The sequence below is a fragment of the Coloeus monedula genome (genome assembly GCF_965178545.1).
Source record: "Coloeus monedula genome assembly, chromosome: 7".
NCBI lineage: Eukaryota > Metazoa > Chordata > Aves > Passeriformes > Corvidae > Coloeus > Coloeus monedula.
This window is the reverse complement of record NC_138787.1, coordinates 3173319-3193354: the sequence shown is the minus strand read 5'-3', so window position 1 is coordinate 3193354 and position 20036 is coordinate 3173319. Positions and strand designations below refer to the sequence as shown.

At 41.0% G+C, this 20036-nt stretch overlaps 1 protein-coding gene across 1 annotated transcript in view; it reads left to right on the top strand.

Annotated features, from left to right (window-relative positions):
* Positions 1 to 20036, top strand: part of SPAG16 (sperm associated antigen 16) — a gene marked incomplete at both ends in the record, with an annotated part of 363061 nt that overhangs the window by 158703 nt on the left and 184322 nt on the right. The window contains one exon of the mRNA XM_082285233.1: positions 11762 to 11905. Coding sequence (XP_082141359.1) covers positions 11762 to 11905 — 144 coding nt within the window. The remainder of the gene's footprint in view (positions 1 to 11761; positions 11906 to 20036) is intronic.

Sequence of the window (20036 nt, the reverse complement as noted above, 5' to 3'; positions counted from 1 at the left end):
ATTTTGCAGTAATAGTGAGCTCTAATAGACGTGATGGGGGATTTGGTCTGCAGTGTTATATTGGTCAAATGTGAATGGTGTTATACAGATGTTAAAATTAGAATGTGTGAGAGAGCCACGTGCAACTACACTTGATCAGCTATTTTGGTAAAGCTGATTAAGGATTGGCTTTTAGGTTGCTGGGTTTTAGTTACTACAAAGGGGTTATTTTTAGTGGTACAGAATATTCCAATATTTTGAGTTTAGAGTTGAGCTTGTACTTAAAGAGAAAAAACCCCAATAAACAACTTCCATGGTCTTTCTGTTGATATTGTGCGGGAGAGGTACTACTGGAAAGTTCACAGGTTTGTCATCACCTGTGCAGGTAATCAGTGATCATCCCAACATTTCATCCAGAGATTTCATCTCTGCAGCAGCTGTTGGTAACCTTCCATCCCCAGCATGCCAGATCCTGGTCACTAAATAGCCACTGCCTTGGTAGAGACGTGCAGCAATGCAGATGTGCTTACCCTCAAAAGGGAACTCTCATTTGAGTTGTGCTTCATACCTGTGCCTCATCAGAAGCAAATCTTGCAGCTCTGTCCATGAGGCTTTGCTGGCTGACTGGTGCAAGCTGCAGTGCCCCAGTTCATCCATCTCTTCCTGGAAGACATCATTAGCTTTTTATAGAATAGATGGCATAACAACATCATTTCCTGTAAGTCTATCTCTCTCGTGTCAAAAATAAGCAGGCACCCCTCTTCTCATTCTTAGCTCTCTGGCATCTTAAATGAAACACTAATGCTTAAATGTGTAAAAAAATTACTTTAGACATGTTACTGTGTGGGGTTTTGGTAGTATTTGGTCAGATTCTCAGAGGTCCTTCACTTTCTGTGGACTAGTATTTGTCTCCAGACCAGAATTTAGGAATATGGGCTTTTTCTCTTCCATAAACAGACATGTGATGCACAAGCAGTGGGACACAAAGTGGTGATGGCAAAATGAAACTGAGATGTTTTCAGCTTTTTTGAGTCTCCCACAGGATATGAGAAAACCATGCATCTGTTTATAAATGGGCTCTGCATTTCTTTCCATGGGAGTGATGACTTGAAGTCTCACAGCAATGTTGTCCCTCTTTTTCCTGCTCTGGAAGCAGGACTGTATTTTGTTCTAAATGTATTTGTTGAGACTGATCTTTATCCCTCTCTATAGCCCCATGTGAAGTGAATGAAGACTAATTTGGAAGCAGGATAAATGGCAGCCCTTGAGGTTAATGTTGCTGTAGCTTCTCAGTTGTTTGCATGGTCCTCTGGTTTTACTAAACATCATCTTTGCAGGAGTTTGGATGTTCAGCACAGACAACACCACTGAGCAAAATGGTCACGTGGAGGGCTGGGAAGTCTTGGTACTGTGCGACTGTGTGTTCCAGGAGGTTTATGAAGCTCTGCCAGGGGAGGTTTAGGCTGGGTGTTAGGAAGAGGTGGTGGTTGGGCACTGGACAGGCTCCCCATGGAGTGGTCCCGGCCCCAAGGCTGCCAGAGCCCCAGGAGCGTTTGGACACCGCTCTCAAGCACAGGGTGGGATGGTTGGGGTGTCCTGGGCAAGGCCAGGGTTGGACTCCATGATCCTGGTGGGTCCCAGCTCTGGATACTTTATGATTCTTGGCTGGCAGCAGCCAGCTGCTTAATAGGCTAAATCCATGGCACAGCAGAACGTTTAGGTTGCTGGGACCATCCTAAGATTTAGAACCACTTTGGAACATGAATCTGGGGTCTGTAAATGGCAGGAGATGGTGCCAATGGCAGCAGATGGTGAAAATGCTAACAAAGGTGAAAAATTGGAGTCTGGAATCCCATCATTTTCATTTGGATACGGCTTGGGAAAAGGCATTTTATTCCAAATATGCTTGGAATTGAAAATTTGTAGCTTGCATGACTTTGAGTCTTCAGGGGGTTGTTTTGTAGATATCAGTAAGTCATGAAAAACATTACATTTTAAACAGAATGAAGACACCTTTCAGGTAACTCCTTTCTGGTAACTCCTGCAACTTGGCGGTAAAACTCCCATATGTATCACAGAAACTCATGAGTATCAGCAGTCATTTTTACTATGTATGTATTTTTATTAATCCAGACTCTTCTGTCAGTCTTCTTTAATGCATCTTTATAAAGGCTAGAACTACCTTAAGCATTTCCAGGGGCTGGTATGTTGTAATTTTTTTGGGTCTAGGAAGAGGTAAAGGAATATGTGGCAGGTGGGAGAGTCAGCCGTGAAGATTGTTCTGTGTGTGGTCAGTGTTCATTACAAGGAATATTTTCAGGGCTTTGTCAAAATGTAAATCTCTAAGTAACACTTGGAATATGTCTTCAGCATTTTTTTTCCTTCTATGAGTGTCCCAGAAAATGAGTCTCTCATTTCTTCTATTCCAACTTCTTTTTTTGCTGTGCATGCTGGAAGTTGAAGGAAATTCTGAGACCTGTTTCTAGTTTTCATAAAGTTATGTGGATCTGGGCCTCTCTAAGGTTGTTTTCCAGTTTTGAAGAGCTTTGCTTTCTACTTTCTTCCGCGTAATGCCTGTGGACACCAAATGGGGAGGAAAGATGGGAAGAGAATTTGCCAGATACGCCAAATATTGTGTAGCAAACATTCTAGAAATTCCACGGTCTCCAAGGGCTTACTTATTACCAGGATGGTAATAATTTTCTGTGAGTGACTGTACATAATTCCATAGCAGAGCCAGGAACTGCAAACAAAAATATGACTTTATTCTCCTAAAACAGCATTGCTCTGTTGAAGTCACACCAAATATTCAGAAATTCTTAACCTCTTACTGCCTGTGAAGATGAATCCATAGGAGTTCTAAGGAATGATATGGCAGAATATGGAAGAGTCAAGCTATAATTCTCTAAGTCAGTGTTTTATACGGATATTTTCTCTGATGCAGTAACTACAGTGTAATATGCAGCTGGCCTGATTTTAAAGTAAAATTCTACAAAAATAAACCAGGATAATTAACTATCACAACAATTTAGCAGAGGAAATGGTGGCTTTTCTTGTATTTAGGGTTTTAAAATGTATTGTGTTCCTTTCTAAAGGGTGAGTTTTAGTACAAACCAGTTTAATGGCTTGGGCCAGGAACCTCTTGGTTGAACTCCAAGGGCTGCATTTCAGTTTGGGAATTTGCTTAGGAAATCAGTTCCGTTCATTGTTTTCATTAGCAGTGAGGAGGACTGAATACAGAGTAGCTTATAAAGTATGCAGATGACACCAAGCTGTGAGGATCTGAAAATGCTTTTCTGTATCAGATCAGAATTCAAAATAAACTTGGCAGATTGCAGAGATGATCTGAAATCAGCGAGATGAACTCGAATTCAGTGAAGTGCCTCATGATATATTTAGGAAAAATAATTTAGATACACAAATTCAAGACAGGCAATACCTGTTAAGAGGAACAACAGGTAACAAGGTTTACAGTACACCGCTGTTACAAACTAAGGAAATGTAATTCTGGAATGTGTGAAGAGGGATGCTGTGTCTGTAATGTTGGGTAATTACTCTAAATTAGGGCTGGTGAGGTCTGAGTTGACATGGCGTATCCATGTTTGGTTATGGCTTCTAAAAAGCCTCTGGAAAACGGCATCACTTAGAGAATTGAGTTTGCCTAAGTTAAGACAATGTTAGTAACAACCATCTGATATATAAAGATTTTAAGGCAAAAGGGAGAGGGACATTTTTTCCATATTCCTGAGTGAAGAATTAAGTTAAATTTTTGCTATGTGTACTCACAGTGATGAGGGTTGTGTTTACAAAACACTTTTTGAAGCCTGAACCCCAGAAAAAGCCACCTTAGAGGTGTTATAGAACCTACTTTTCAAGGAGAAGTTATACAAATCTGTGCTGGGTGTACCTTCCCCAGCCCAAGGTGGGTAGGTGATGCCTTTCAGCATATGTGTCTGTAAGTCTGTGCAGGAGATGGGAGTAGAATAAATAGCTTGAAAAATTTTTCTCTGGAAATGTCCTGGAAATGTGGAATGGCCGCTTTTAGTGGGAAAAGCTGCCCACCCTGTGGGGCAGACTCAACAGAGCCTTATGGAGCTGCAGCTACAACTTGGGATTGTGGGACTAGAGAATTTCTGAACCCCAAATCCATTTCTCTCTCATACGCATACACCTGGTTACAGAGATCACCAGAAGGAGAACGTGATTCATAGCTACTGACTTTGCCTCTTAGTCCTAACTGTGAAGAAACTATTTATTTATGTAACTTTCTTCCCACAAGAGTTTCCATTAATTCTGTTGATGGAAGCATTTTTCAGCATTACGACAGTGAAATAAAGCACAGAGCTTTAAACCCTTCTCTGCCTCCAAAAGTGAGAAAGGAACACTGGTGGGAAACTGACCTTGAAAAGGCAATGCTTTGGTTTCTTACTAATTTAGAAATCTGAGTTAGTTTGATGCTCTAATTGCAAATTATATTTTTTAATACTTTCCTTTATCAACCTTGATAATTTAACAAAATTTACCAACTGGCAAGTTTCAAGTACTTTCTCTTCCAAACCCTTTTATACCACAACACTGCTCCTAATCATCTGTGAAAAAGCTGCCATGCAACAGAAGACTGGGAATTGCTAACAGTAATGATGGAAACTAATTCAAACCAGGCCACAGGTAGAAGCTTTTGTGAAGGCAATCTGCATCTTTTCAAGCTGGTCAGGCTAGAATAGTCTTTTAGAAAAGCAGTCTCTTTCATTCCAGAGGAAGCCCAGCCAGTTATCTCTGTACCCAACAAGTACCTAATGCACAGGACAAAAAAGGAGGCAACAGTGGTGTATTGGGTCGGGAAAGTTTTAGCCAAGTTGGCCAACACTGCCTTTCCCTTTGCTTCCCTGCCCGTGAAGTGCTTCACAAGCAGAGGTGCAGTGTGAAAACCCAGGGCACTTCCTCTGCCAAGCTTTGCCCATGCTCTGACCCTGGTTTTCTGTGCCTCTCCCCTGCTGCTCTGGAGAGTTGTCCTGAGAGCTGCGATCCCTTCCAGAGCTGGCTTCCAGAGGCTGCAGGTCCACACACTAATCTCGTTACAGTGCTATTTTGGATGCTGTGATTTAATACTCCTGTGGGGCTGCCTTTCCCTAAAAGAAGTGATGCAGCATTTTTCATAAAGGGGTAGTAAAAGGTGAGTGACGGGCAGTGTGAATCATGGCATAAATCATTTCAGGCACAGAAGTGCAGCTTTCACTCCAGAGGAAAGATATTAGGAAAGGATGTCAATGTTTTAACTTTTTAATTGCATCTACTTGTTTGTTACTGCTCTCATTCTTTTTGCTTTTGGCTCAATTATTTCTCCCTAAAGTATGCTGCTTACCTAATAAGTTGACTAAGCTTGAAAAATTGATTCAAATACATACTAAATAAGAGCTTGTGAGCTACAGTCACAGCAAGCAACTCCTGAGTTAGTTGGTTTCTTTAATAGCACCCTGTCTTACCAAAAATACCCCAGCTATTTGATCTGTCTGTTGTTCTGTTCACAGCTTTGTCAACATCTAAACTTTATGACAATTTAAATAAATTTAAAAAACAAGCCAAACTCCCCAGATTTTGCACTGAAAATAAACAGTGGTTCTCTGTGTGGAGGAAGATGGTTTGTTCCTTGCCTGCTGCTCTGGCTTAAGGCAGGTTAGAAAGGAGCTGTTTCTGTAATGTGTAACAGCTGACGCTGAAGACTTAAGTGATTTTTTTTTTTTCCTTTGGCCAGCATTAATTATCAACAATCTTGTAAGCACAATAAAAGTAATGAATAAGTAAAGATTCTCTAAGAAGTAATTTAGATTCATGCCTGTTGTTGTTTACAGGCATTCTAGAGAAGAGGCTTAATGTTAGGTTGCAGAGGTTCACAGTACCTGAGACTATAGTGACAGAAACACTTTGCATGTTATTACATAGGTTCTAGAAAAATCCCCTTGCCCCGATCTTGTTAAGGACTCAATCTTGAACAGGACTATGGATGTTTTTAAGTTAATATGCTGTGAAATCAACAGTACTCCTAGTACTGCATAATTCAGGAATATGCATGTGTCTTCAAAGGATGAGACCTCTGAAAACACATGCAGATCAACAGGATAGTTTTGACTTTTTCTCAGATTTGATCCAGGGCCAAACTTTGTTGGTAAGAAGATGAATTTATATTGGCAGAGCATGTACACAGTCATATCTAATACAGTAAAACCTGGGTAGGTTACAACACTGAGTTAATACAAATTAATGCATTTTGATAATTGCACATGGAGTGGATAAACAGAGAGTGATCAGAGAACACCACAGAATGGATGTTCTGAATTTATCACTACTGTGTCTGTATCAGGGACTTACAGTGATGTGTTGAATACAATTATTTTTGGAGGCACTGTATGTTGTACAGAGTGTCCACTTCCTGAAGTTGTTTATTTTTGAGAGGAGAACTGGGTTTGCCAAGTTAGAAAGTGTGTGTATTTATTCCACTTCAGAGAAATAAATATGTTTGCTGCTGCTCTACAGCTGTGAGTGAAGATTCTGTGTGCATGGGGACTAGAATAAGTACATAAACTCGACTGTGAATTAGGAAGTTGCTCAGTCTCTAGAGGCAGAAGTTCAAGTCTCTGGAAGACTGTTTTCTCATTATTTTCTAGGGTGTACCAAGGTCTGCTGGGCAATCTAGAAGGTTAACTTCAGGTATGCTGAGATTCTAGCAAGTTTTCTCCCTCCTAAATCCTGAGTCATAGGAGCTTGGGAAGCAGCCAGGAATTTCACCAGACAGGATAGTTTTTTAAGCATTGCTGCGACTGAGATCTATCACTGACTTCCAGACAGGCATTTACATAAATGAAACAAAAGATAGGAGCTTTGTGCTCTGAGTATTTTCCCCTTCTTATGTTCTTTTATGTTTTTTTTTTTTTTTTGCTTTATCCTTTTTTTTTGGTCTGTTTTAGCTCTTATTTTCTTTACTGAAAGCATTATTCCCCTCTTCCATTTTGTCAAGAAAAGATAAATTTTAAGACCTCGAACAGGAATACAAGCTATTCAGTTATGCTACGGTTGCATAATAAAACCCTGAATTAAATGTCAGGGTTATAATTATTACTGAAGAATGCTGTCAGGTGAGACCAGGTAACTCAAGCCAGGATAAAAAAGGTGGTATAAATGACTATATTAGAGATGATGTTCAAAGAAGGCATGTTAGGGTGAGTTGTAGCAGGCAAAATGATTGATCAGGCTGTTGCGATATGTTTAGTTTTAATTTATTGGCAGGTTAATCTTAGCTGAGAGCATTTGTCTGGCAGTTTGTGTCCTTTCTTTGGTCTTTGTTTGCCCCAAGGCCTCTTGCTGTGGCCGAGGGGCTCCGTGGGTCTGTGGGCAGCGGCTGGAACCGCCCCTGCTGCCCTCGGAGTGCTGCTGTTTGCCTTGGTTTTCCTTGTCCCCATCCACCCTCATGTAGGTAAGGAGGGAAATAAGGGATGTGCTGCAGCAAAAGGGCAACCTCTGTGTTTACTGTCACTCCCTTTCCCCTCTGGAAGCGAGGGAATTTCCATGAGTGCCACTGCCACCCCTCAGTCCACCATGAGGTGAAAATGGGCCTTCCCTTGATCTGATTTTTGTTGTGTGGGCCCTACTTGTTTACCCTGAAAATGTATAGGTTGCCCCTGTTTGCAATGAGATTCTTGGAGCGTGGGGGTGAGGGAGCAGTGGCCATCCCACACACACCCAGCAGCTGTTCCTGGGACCAAGCTGGGCAGCAGCTGGGTGGCAGCTCAGAGGTGGGAAAACGTGGTTAGGTTGTGCAGTTCACACATCCATTGCCACAGGAACTGTTCCTAATGCTTTGGTTAATTTGTCCTTTGTCTCAGCACAACTGGCTGAGGTCCAGCAAAATCGGGCCTGGAATAAAATTTCAGCTTTTACAAGCTCTGTAGATTTTTAGGGCGCAGTCCAGCGATATAACTGTGTGCATGTGAACAATATCACTGATTTCAGCAGGGCTGTTGATGCGTTCTTATTTATATATATTTGTTCTTGTCTGAGGCTGTAACCAGTATCCATCCTCTGGAATTCAGTGCATGTCATGTCCTTGCCTCCAAAACCCGCCCTGATGGCAAAGAAAGAAATATCAGCAATTTCCCAACGGTTTCCACTATAAAACCAAGGTTTTCAGCCAGTTGTAACTTCACCCAAATGTAATTGCTCAGCCCCAAATTTCCTGTGCTAGGTATGGTGAGCAAGGCTGATTTTTTGTGTAAGAAAACCTTGGCTGAAATGTTTCTGTCACTAGGAAAAATGCATTTGGGGGGTTTTTTTTTAAATCTTGGAGGAACTCTGCTGCTCTCATATTTTGGAGCAAGAAATGCAGCAGAGAGCTTTCTGGTCTGAAAGCAGCTACTGGCATTAGCAACAAATGTCTTTGCCAGTACCCGGGAATGCAAATAAATTTGATCAAATCATGAAGTTTTAAAAATTATGTATCAGAAGCAATATTCAGTACAATGCTGTATTAGAATTTGGCAGCTGAAGGCTGTCTATATTGAGAACATACTTTTCTGTATAACTCCTATATGTGAAACCATAGAAAAGTGGATTTTGCCTTTGTTTCTGCCACAGAGCAACTGGGCGAGGCTGGATAAGTCATTTAGGAGTACTAAATTGGTAATTATTTTTGTGGTTTTCATTCTCTGAGTGCCTAATTTTGAGACAATTGAGGTCAGATTTTTATTTCACTTACAAGCACTGTCAGTTTTCTGTGTGGAATGACCAGTTCCTTCTCCTAACCATGATGGAAACCATCTACCTGGGTAATACCTGAGGGTGTGCTGAGAGCCAGGAGAACAGGCTGATCATGGCACATTGGTTCCAGTGTTTCAGAAACCCTGTTGCCAGGAAGTTTTCGTTCACATGGATCTGAGATCTGCCCTCTCTCAGGTTATTGGCTCTACTAAACACCCAGCTAAGGTTCCCCAGGCAGCTTTGGGTGCAGCACTTTTTGACCTGAAGGTTGGTTTTTATGTGTATGAAGTGGTCAAGTGTGGAATGTGCTGAGACTGAAAGTATTTTGCATCTGAAGATACTGTATTTTTATTTATGGCTCAGTCAAAATAAATTAAAATATTCGATGATTGTTTTGAAAGCAAATTACTGGGAGTACTATATATCTACCATGGCAAGTGCTGAAGAGATGAGAATGTCTTATAATGCCAGAGTGAGTTGTGTAAACAAGGGTATTTATATACTCAACAGCAGCAAATCTCTGAGAGGGTTTTTTGTTGGGTTTGGTTTTTTCTTGGCTGAGTCTCTGCTGATCCCACTTTATCCCAAAGGAGGAGGAGGAGGAGAAAACTAATGTTCCTATCACACATGTTCCATTATTGATTTCCATTCCAATCCACCCAAAGTCTTCTGTGCTGGAAATAATTAGACTCTGTGAACAGAGATGAAGCAAAAATCTATACAATGCTGGATTGCCAGAAATGAAGACAAGGGTGCCTAATTAATGTTGCATATAGAATGCCTTTTGGATGAATGGGCTTCCCTTTCTCAGAAGCAGCTCAACAGCAGTCATATCACAAATTTGCTGTTAATTAAATGGTGTTCACTGTGTGCCTGTAAAAATGGCATTGAGGAAGAAAAACATTGGACAGCAGCAGCATCTTACAAAAGCTCTGCAATTAAAAGGGAAGACTGTGAAAAACAAATTTGCAGCCTTCGTATGGATAGCAGGATGTTTTCTTCTATATGGATTTTCTCAAAGCTCCGAAAGGAATGTCTGGTCACTGCAGAATTTTGAGCATTTCAGAAGTTGGACTTGGAAGTGTGTTGGAAGGGTTGAGGGTAGGCAGAATGTTCCTGGGAGCTGAGGCAGGATGGATGAGAGCACAGCTGCAGCCTGGCCAGGGCATAAGGGTTGTTTGGGAGGAGAGTCAGTGTCTAGAGAAAGCCACCAGGTTAAATTTTCTCTGCATGAAAGGTGAACTGAAGGTGATCTGAGGCTGTATAATGCACCTTGGGAACTGAGAAGGCAGATCTTTAGGCAGAATCTGAGTACACTGATGGAAAGGCTTCACAACAGCCCCCACTATGAGCTGAAATACCTGGAGGGAAAAACTGGAGGGGATCTGAACCATCTGAAGCAGGGTAAGAGAATAATGTCAGCTGCATTCATAGGGAGATAGCAGCAGTGGGGTTGTTGGTGCTTCAGAGGTCACCGCAGTAGAGGGATTCTGGGACAGCTCTTCTCATCCTGTAATTTGCAGGCCACTGGTACCTCCTCTCAGCCTTTAGTTCTCTCCTTTTATCTCTATTCCCCCCTTGCTCTTCTAGATATCTGTTGTGGCCAATCTAAGTGATACAACTGCTCTCTGTGTATTTCTGCAGAATTTAAATAGTATCATTCCCTCCTTCTCTTTTTTCCTATTAATGCAGAGGAAGTTTATCCTCTTTAGGAAAAGATGGAAAGCATTTTTTTCTAAGAAACTAGAGAATGAGTAAATCCCAGGCTCCTCACTCAAGCAGATGGATTCAGCTGATGAGTCTGTAGGAATCTTCCTAGGCTGGGCATTAAACTGCAAGAATAGATATTTTCTGATGAAATTCTAGTTGACATAAATATATTTTTAGCATGGATTTGATAAAGGGGATTATTTTTCCCTATATAGTAGATGCTGTGGTTCTGGTTTAGGAATTTTATGAAATAATTTGAGTGCAGGAGAAAAGTACTAATAAAAAAAAAGATATTTTTATGACATTGTGCCTTCTAAGTCCTATTTTTCTTCCCATTTGGGTGCTTAGCATTGTCCCTCTCTCCTCTCATTCTGCTTTAATAAGTGTTTTTCTCTCCAAGCTGTTGGCTCTGATGCACAGCTGAAATAGGTGCACACACAGGTTGTGATTCCTTTCCCCATTATTGCATTTTGATTCTGAACTCCAGATTTAATCTGTCTAAATAATCCACTCCTGGGACTAAAGTCAACTACTAGAACTTTTTGATGTTCAACAAATAGTAAGGCATTACAATGATTTAAATCAAATAACCAAATCCATATGAAATACACTACTTGTTATCTTTCCAACAGATTGATTTTCTTCCCTGAATCCATTTTAAGCTGCGCTGCAGTTGCTAAATCAAAAATAAACTGAGTTTTCAGTCTAGGGGTGTGTTAAGTCTGTGATTTCCATTACATCGCAGCGTGCTGCATATTAAAAAATGAAAACATGGAACACATCTTGAGTACAGAATTGAAACGGATTTTCTGACCTAGTCCCAGTGAATGGGCTCTAAAGTGCTGGCAACGACTGTAGCTCCTGGACTGTAATTATCATTTGAGTTATTTCACAGTGGTAGGAGACTTTACACCTGTGGGCATAAGTGGGGACAGGCTGACACCAGTGCTTTTTGAAATTATTTTGGATAAGTGGGAAAGTTAATCACGTTGGTGCAGCTTGTTACCCTGTTGCATGTTTGTTAGAACATAACCTAACAAAGTATTTCAAAGCATTTTTTGACTGTTAACTGGAACTTCAGGAGACTGTGAAAACAATTCCGGTTTCACAGAAATCAGTCCTGTTCTGTTTTCTTCAGCAGCAGCAGCAGCTCATCTCCACAGCATGTATTTTGAATTCTCTTGAGCTTAGAAAACATCACCGCTTGCTCAGTCCATCCAGAATCAGACTCCTGGGGCTGTTGCCCTGAGTTAAATGGATCTTATGTATTTCAGAGAAAATGGAACTGGTACGGAACATAACCTGCCTTTCTTTTTTCCTGCAGCTTGGCTTTACACCCCCGAAAAAACATTGTGCTCACTGGTGGCGATGACCGCCTGTGGAAGACGTGGGGCTTCCCTGATGGGAACATCCTCATGACAGGGGAAGGTCACACGGATTGGCTCTCAGGCTGCTGCTTCAGGCCCAGGTCAGTGCCCAGAGTCCCTGAACCGGCCCTGCTCCCTCCTGGAGCTCCTTCATTCACTGGGCTGCTCTGCTGCCTCTCTGTTCTCAGGGGGCCCCGCACTCCCCGCTGAATTCCCAAACGTGTAGATAAAATGTTCCTCTGCCTTTCACAGTGTTGACTTAAGACTGATTGCTTTTAGTATTTTGTACATCTTAAACTCTGTCCCCGTGCCAGTGCACATAACAAGGAGTAATAAGCTTTTCAGGTCTTGCTGTATTCATTTTCTCCCTGTTGGTGCACTATGGCAAACACAGTCCCATTATTAATAATACGGAAAAGTTGACTTGTATTAGACATTATTTGTCGTATGACTAAGAGTATTTGGAGTACCTAGAGAATAAGAATATGAGCTTTCCTGCTCTTTCATCATATGGATTTGAAGCTGAATTAATAAATGAAAGTGAACACTGAAAATAAAAATTAAATATTTAAGTTACAAGGGTCATGGAAATAGGGCAAACATGGATTAGATTTTTTGGCCTTTCTGTTGACAAATTTTACTCTTTTTTTTACTCTCAAAACTAAAATCCGTTTGATAAGGCTGAGCTTCTATATGTTGAAATTACTTTGCATCAGATTTGTGAGGCAGCAGTTTAAATAGAGTTCTTTACTGTTAATATAATAAAGGTCTGCCAGGCTATTCACCTGAGGCTCGGTTATAAAAGGAGCATTATTAAGCCTTCAACCTTGTATTTTCATTGTGTTTATTTTATGAAGCAATATTAGCTCTCTTCTTCATGAGGAGGAAATGTATCCTATTTAATTTCATGGTTCCTCCTGATTTCTGAGTTTGTAATGAGCTACCAAAAGCACACACAGTCATCTAAACACAAGAAAATCCCCTCCTTCTTTTCAAAACTTCAAGAACAAGGAGTCACACTTTCTGGGATGAATTAAACATGCACTTACTCTTCTCTTGAATCACTTTCTCCTATGAGAAGCAGGCCTTTTCTTAAGAAGCTTGTGTTTCACAGTGTTCTCTTTTTCATGTGTACGTCCTTAGAAATAATTACATTTAAAAGAAGAGGATAATATTTAACTTAAATCATTTCATATAATACAGGAGGAGGGAAATGGAAAACTCAGCTTCTTGCTTTAAGGTGGTAGGAAAATTTGTCTATTGCTGCATGACAGATTTCAGAGTTTGTGAGCGGGGGACACGGTTTAAACTTGCAGATAAACAGAATGCTGCCTTTACCTCTTACCTGTTGTGAATATAAAACTTAGCACAGGGGAAGAAAGGGAAATACAATTAGAAGAGCATGTTATCATTTATAAAGCCGCTGGGCATACTAATCAGATTTCGATAATGCATTGTTACCATGACACCCGCTGACTCAGAGACTCAAAACTATTTTCTCATTAGTCTTTGACCAGAATACAGTCCTTTCAATAGGCTTTCCTATTTCTCATTCAATCATTGAAATTAAAATGAGTTGAGGTACATCATTATTCTCTTGCAGTATAAATTGACTCCTGCTGAATGCTCTGGAGTGATTCAAAAGCAGTGCTGTTAAAATATTGTCTTCTGTTACTGCATAAAATATATAATGTGGCAGAATACATTTAATCATAGTTTTTTGAGGGTTTTTTGTTTGGTTTTGGGGTTTTTTTTGGATATGAGACTCATATATCTGTTTTTTCCGGAAGTAAAACCAATTAAGTAAAAATGAAGAGTCTTAATAGATTTTTTGTTCTTTTTCTGGAGTCACATGTAGATAACCTCTAGTTTTGTTCCCATTAAAGATTTAAAATTACGTTCCCCCCAGAAGTGGAAAAGAAAAATATTTTTATGACACTGGGCTATTAAATGGTGATCTGGGTAGAACTTCCAGAGTTCTACAGTTTTTCATGTTTGTCCTCTGTGAGATCATTTCTCCTCTGTGTTCCTTCTCTCTGTACAAAATCAGGTCTAGAGCAATCTCCACTGCTGGTGTGAGAAGTGTTCTGCATGCAGCCACACACGAGTCTGCTGTCAGATCATCTTGGTACAGCATCATACGATAACCCACACACACCCTGACAGCCAGGCACTAATGATTTGAGGAGAATCTGATGTAGAGCTGTGATGTGCATTTACCTGATGCTTCTGCACCTGCAAGTGACTTAAAATCCTAGAAATCTGGGGTTTTATGTGCTCACAGAGTATTACTTGAGCAAGGGTCCTTCTCATGGTTATCTCTGTGCCACCACCGTGTAAATAAGGGTGTAAAAAAGCTGCCAGTCTCACTGGTAGCTGGGAAGATCTAGAAACTTGGAGCTAAAGTGCTGTTGGGTTTACATGTCCTCAGTGTCTCCAAGAGCCATGAGAGAATGTGGTTCTAGGAAGTAGCAATAAGAAGGTAAATGTGTGTTTTAGGCTCTGGACCAGATGTTACAGAAATGAGGATTGTCCTTTGAAGCTTTCTCAGTACTGATGTACTGCAGTGTCCTTAAGGATCATCACGGAGCCTTAGGGGCAAAGAGTTGGATGGAGGAGTTTTCCTCCCCCCACTGACAAGGTGCTTCATTCCACAATGATTTTTTGCTGAAAGCCACCTCTCTTTCACTTGTGATCAAAGCAGGGTGAGGTGAGAGTGTGCTGAGGCTCCGAGGCTGCCACTGTGTCGCTCCTGGGTTGGCACGAAGGGTCCAGTGTCCCATGTCTTCTCCCTGCAGTGGCTCCCAGGACAGGAGATGAAGGGCAGCAGCCTGGCTTTGTGCATGTGAGGAGAGCAGAGCAGCTCTCTGCAGATCTGAGAGTAAAACACTGCCTTAAGCTTTTAAAATAAAAGTAAAACTTCAAACAGGTCCTGTCATCTGCAGCATGCAGCAGCTGGGAGGAGGGAGGAGAACAGTGCTTCCTTCTTTGAAACTCAGGTGACACCTGGTCAAACTTCAAAAACAAACAATGTTTTTACTCTGGTCTGGCTGAACACTGCTTTGCAGATGAATTAGCTGTTTCAAGCTTCTGTCACTGTTGAAAAATTTAATATTTTTCAGCTTGCCTTTTCTAGATGTGAAGGAATGAGGGAGTCAGAATGTCCCCTGTCACAGTCATGCACAGAGACTTCGTGGTCAGAATCTGGAGAGCTGGGGAAGAGCTGTTGTAGTGCACCTGTGGATGCCAGGTGACTCAAATAGTTGAAATAACAGACAAAAATCTGCATCTTCTGCCAGTTTCCAGAATGAGCTGAGGATGTTAATGCTGTACCTTTAAGGAGCATACTCTAATTGCACTAAGATATTTCATGGCATGTACTAGATTTATTTATCTTTGTTACTAACCTTCCTGGGTGGCTTAAGAATCAAGCTCTGCAGCATAGCCGAGGTGTGTGTTAATGTCTGATAAAATCCCAGTGAGCAGTAAAATACTGTATTCTTGCCCTGCATGTGTGCTGGTACAATAGGTAATGTCCTTAATATATTCATAAATATTAATCAAGTCAACTCCTCCAAAATGTTTGTAGCCTTTTTCATGCAAACATTGTCTGGTTCTGTGGAATACAGTAAATTTCTGAATTGAAGAGAAGTACAAACTGTAGGTTCTAAAAGCTATTTAAAACTTGCTCTGAAAGTTGTCAGATTGTCAAGTCCTTTGTAATGCCCTGTTCCCCTAAGAAAGAGGCAGAGCTTCTGCTGTCCTTTCTATTGCTATTGCAACTCCCACAGTTACTGAGGAAAGAAATCAAAACTGTTACCAATTTATTATTATATAACAATTGCTACAGCAATTACCTTTACTGTGCGGATTTTCTGTAAGTTCTACTGCTATTGGAAAACCTGGAGGCAGGTATTGCCTCCTCAGTAATTAATAAAAGAAATTAAAGAAGAGATAGAATAAGTAGATTCATGCATCAAGCATGCAAATAAAGGCATGTCATGTTTGATACCCCAGAAAAATGTGCCAATGAGGGGAAGCAAGAGAAAGATGAGGTGTTGGACTGAAAGAACAACCCATGTTCTTCCTGGGTGGTGTTTCTTGAAGCTGAAGGAGGTGATGTTACTCAGTTGGAAGCCTGTGCATGGATAGAGGAGAAAGACAACCTTGTAGAGAGAGAATTTGCAGAATATATTGAGGATGGGTATGAGGAATTGGAGAGAGATTGGATGGCAACTCCAGGTGGGCTTGAATTCACACAAGAAGCTTTTAGGGGAATTCTGTAGCACATGGGAGCAGGCTGTGGGTGACTGAGCATTGTGTTGGCCTCTCAAGACCAAGTACAAAACGTTACTGACAATCCAGCATGGGGAAAAGGGACCAGAATAATGATATTTGCCCAAAGTTTTCAAGAGCAGTGACGATAAATATGGAATTGTGTATGTAAGACTCAATCAGAGTGGAAGTTATTTTCTCATCATACAAAAACTCTTAGAAAAGTTTTTATAAAATCTTTTTAAAAAGCAAATTCCTGAGCAGAATTGATGTCAGAATAAACTTTGAAACTGAAATTAGTTCTTACTCAGGTAAGTTCCTAATTTTATTTTTTATATTACTTTAATTTCTTTTTTTATCTTATCATTTGTGAAGAAGCTATCCAGAGATGACTTTGTGTGGAAAAAGGATAGACAGAAAAGAACAGTAATTGAGGAAGGGAGGGAGGGTGTGAAGAAACTTCTGAGGAGTGATGGAAGCAAGGGCCAAAATTCAGGAGGGAAGGCAGTCCCAGAAAGGGGAGGCAGCTGGTTTTGATCCAGCCAGGCTCAGATGTTCTGAGGCAGCAGGCACAGGCTGACACTGCTCCTTGCTCACTGCATCTCACAGGACTCGGTGCATGGAGGGAAACATTGAGGAGCAAAAATCAGACTTGACAGCTTGGCAGGTCCAGGCACCACTTCAGAATTTCTCAGTGGACATGCTTTTGTAGTTTGAGAGCCCAAAGTACTTTGATTATCAAGGTGAATTACAAGGTGTGCTTCTTTATTCATCCCCCACCTCTGCTGCTCTTGGCTCCCCACAGACTGTGCTGCTGAGGAGGGTCCCAGTCCTGGGAGGTGCGGATGCATCAATCCACACCAATCTTCTTGACAGTCATAATCTCCTCAGGTATCAGTGTGTGGTGAGAAACAGCTGCACGGTATGAAGAGAGTCACACAAAATCTGCTACTAAAGATAAATGACTGCTTTCTTGCTACAAATTGCAAATAATATTTTTTGAATAACTAAGATGGTACAGGGCCCACGAAGCCTCAGCAAATGTAAAGCACTTGATGCCATACTGAGAAGAGGAGGTTCTTTAGTCACAGTAGCAAGATAATATAAGAAATTCTACTTAAATCAAATATATTTCTCCTCATACTTTAGTAATTCCTAATGCCAGGCCTAGATTCATTTTTATTTCTATGAGAAGAAGCAGGAATTATCTATTATGCCATTTTGTTTAATGCACTGGCTTCCAAGATTTGATGCTGTAGTTAGTTGGTGAAACTAGGGGGACTTACAGAACAGTCACTGCTGCAGTTATGATTCCAGGATCTACAAGATGTTGCTACAATCTAATATTTGTTTTAGTGAAATGCAGCAGCATTTGTCTGCACAGAAACTGTAATTTAACATTGAGCAGTGGGATTTGACTACACTACTGCAGGCTCTTTCTTATTAGAGACCTTCACATATACTTCTGGGCTCTGTAAAAAAATCTGTCCACAGGAAGAAATGAGGAAAGGTTTGGGGTCAGTGATTTTAAAGTGTTGGGTTTTGGTATCACCCATCTGTTAGAGCCACTGCCCAGGCTGGGTCAGCAGTCACACCAAGGTGACACTGTACATGTAAACCAGCAGGATCAAAGGAATCTCCTGGAGATATCGAGGAAGGAGCAGGCTGGAAATGCAGCTTTGTCAGGGACTGTTTCAAATCCTGGTATGGAAAAGTTTCCGCAGTGATATGCTCAGGGGCCCTCCTGTTTGTCGTGCTCCAGATTGTTTTTCTGGTGGCATTAGAGCTGTGTGTGCTTTTGTGGGATTACTGCCCAATCCTACAAAAGTTACATGGGCCCGGGGCTGATGCCATGAAGATTTTTGCCTTTTCTTTTATACCCCTGTTATACCTTTTACAACTTCTGTATTCCTAGTGCTTTTTGCCTACATTCTTGGACTTGTTTGTCAAGCTAAGAGACTAAACATTTTAGAAGCTTTGTAGCTAGGGATCAGTGTGCCCCAGACCCCAAGGTCCTCTCCAGAACACATTCTGTAAACTAAGATAGAACCATCCAGGGGAAGGCTCCTTGGGGAGGGGGGCTCACTTGAGCCTCTCATTGGGGAATCTTTGATAGATCTGCTAATCAGTAAAACCTATAATGTTGTACCCAATGTTGGGGGGAGAGACACAGAGAGACACGGACACAGAGAGAGATTCGGCGGGGTACATTTCAACGCACATGACCTGGACGTGTGCACCTAAGGATCCTTAAAATAAATACCAAGGTAAAATCCCTTTTCCCCTTCTAACCGTGTTTGACTCTTGATTTTAAGACCAGGAAAAGGCATCAGGGCCTCCCAGATAATTCACTGTGCAGGCACTGTATGGCTCTGCAATGCCCTTCCAGCTGGTCAGGTACTTCTAGAGGAGTCGAATACTGAGCACAAATGGCCCAGGTGGGCAGGAGATGTGCAGCACATCGCAGAGATGTGTTCTGTCTGCATATTCAGGGAACTGCTGGATTCATGATGGACAGCACAGAAATCTTGGAAGTGGTTTTATCATCAGTCAGTGTTAAGATTAGAGGGTTCCATTAATTGCATCTTTCATTTGGAGAGCGAGGAGCTGAAGCAAGGCAGAACTCAGTGGGTGAGGCTGCTCAGGGAGCTGCTGTGCTCACCTGGGAGCCAGGGAGGAGGAGAAGGAGAACGTCAGCCTTCACCCTCTGCTTGGCCACTGAGCCAGCCAGACCAACAGTCCTCCCAGAGAAGGGATTTGGAGATTACTGGTAATAAAAGGTCCATGGACACTGAGCTACAGAACACTTTTTCTGCTGGCTTTGGAGTTGTAAATGCTGAGCTTCATGCTATACATTAAACGAGGCTGAGACTCGAAAGCCACCAACTCCCCTCTAAGCATTAACATAAAAAAGAGTTGTAAGACTCGTGTTAATCACGAAGGCCTCTGTTGGCTATCAGTGGAATAGAATTATTTTGTTTTGTTCCTTGAAATAGTCTTTAAAACCTAATTCAGGCCTCGCTGCAGAAACAGATGAGTTTTATTTATCCTTTTACTACTATTGATAGCTATGAAAGAAACATGAGACAGTCTGTATGTTCTACTTAGGACTTTTGAACACTTATTTAGTGAAAAGGCGTAATGATTTAATTTTTTAGAGGATGTTGAATTCCTGTGTAGTTCAATAAAGCCTTTAGTTACCAGATTACATATTAAATTTGCCAGTGGTAAGAAACTTCTTTTGAGTGGCACAATTAATTTTCAGTCATCTAACTGGCTTTATGTAACACATCATATTTAGCAGTTGTTAAGGTGTTTTATCAAACTGAGCTAATACAGGAGTCAAAAGAAAAAAAGTTATATTCATTTATTCTGCAAGGAAAAGAACTATTTCAGAAGTCTTTCATTCAGTTCCCCTGTGAACAGTGTTCACTGTGTGCATGGTGTTTTCAAGTATAGCAAAATTTTAATTTCAAAAATAGCTTTATTTATTTCAAAATCTTTGATAAGCTTCATATTTTTTATACAAGGAAGCAGTCTTAACATCATTCTCTCTCAAGCTTACAAAGCCTACTACTTTTACCTCACAAATATGTTTGGGTGGGCATTAGATTTCCTTTGGGATTCTCAATCTCATTATTTTTATCAATAAAAAGCCTCTGCTGGACAAAGGAATAAATCACATATAAATGAAATATGAGAGATTACATGAGAAGCTCAGCTTTGCTTAGTCTAATCCAATATCTTTGGCCAAACGTCTCAATGTCAAAGGCTTTATAAGTATTCTACAGGATCAGTCTGGCAAAGAGAAATCAATAACCAGGTAATGGATTTGATTAAAATTTTTCCCCTTCCACCCACTCCCACAAGCCAAATGTTTCTACCCATACTAATCTCTTCAGGGACATGGAACTGTTGGTTATTCTCTGTGGGCTTTTGAGATGTAAATATATACAT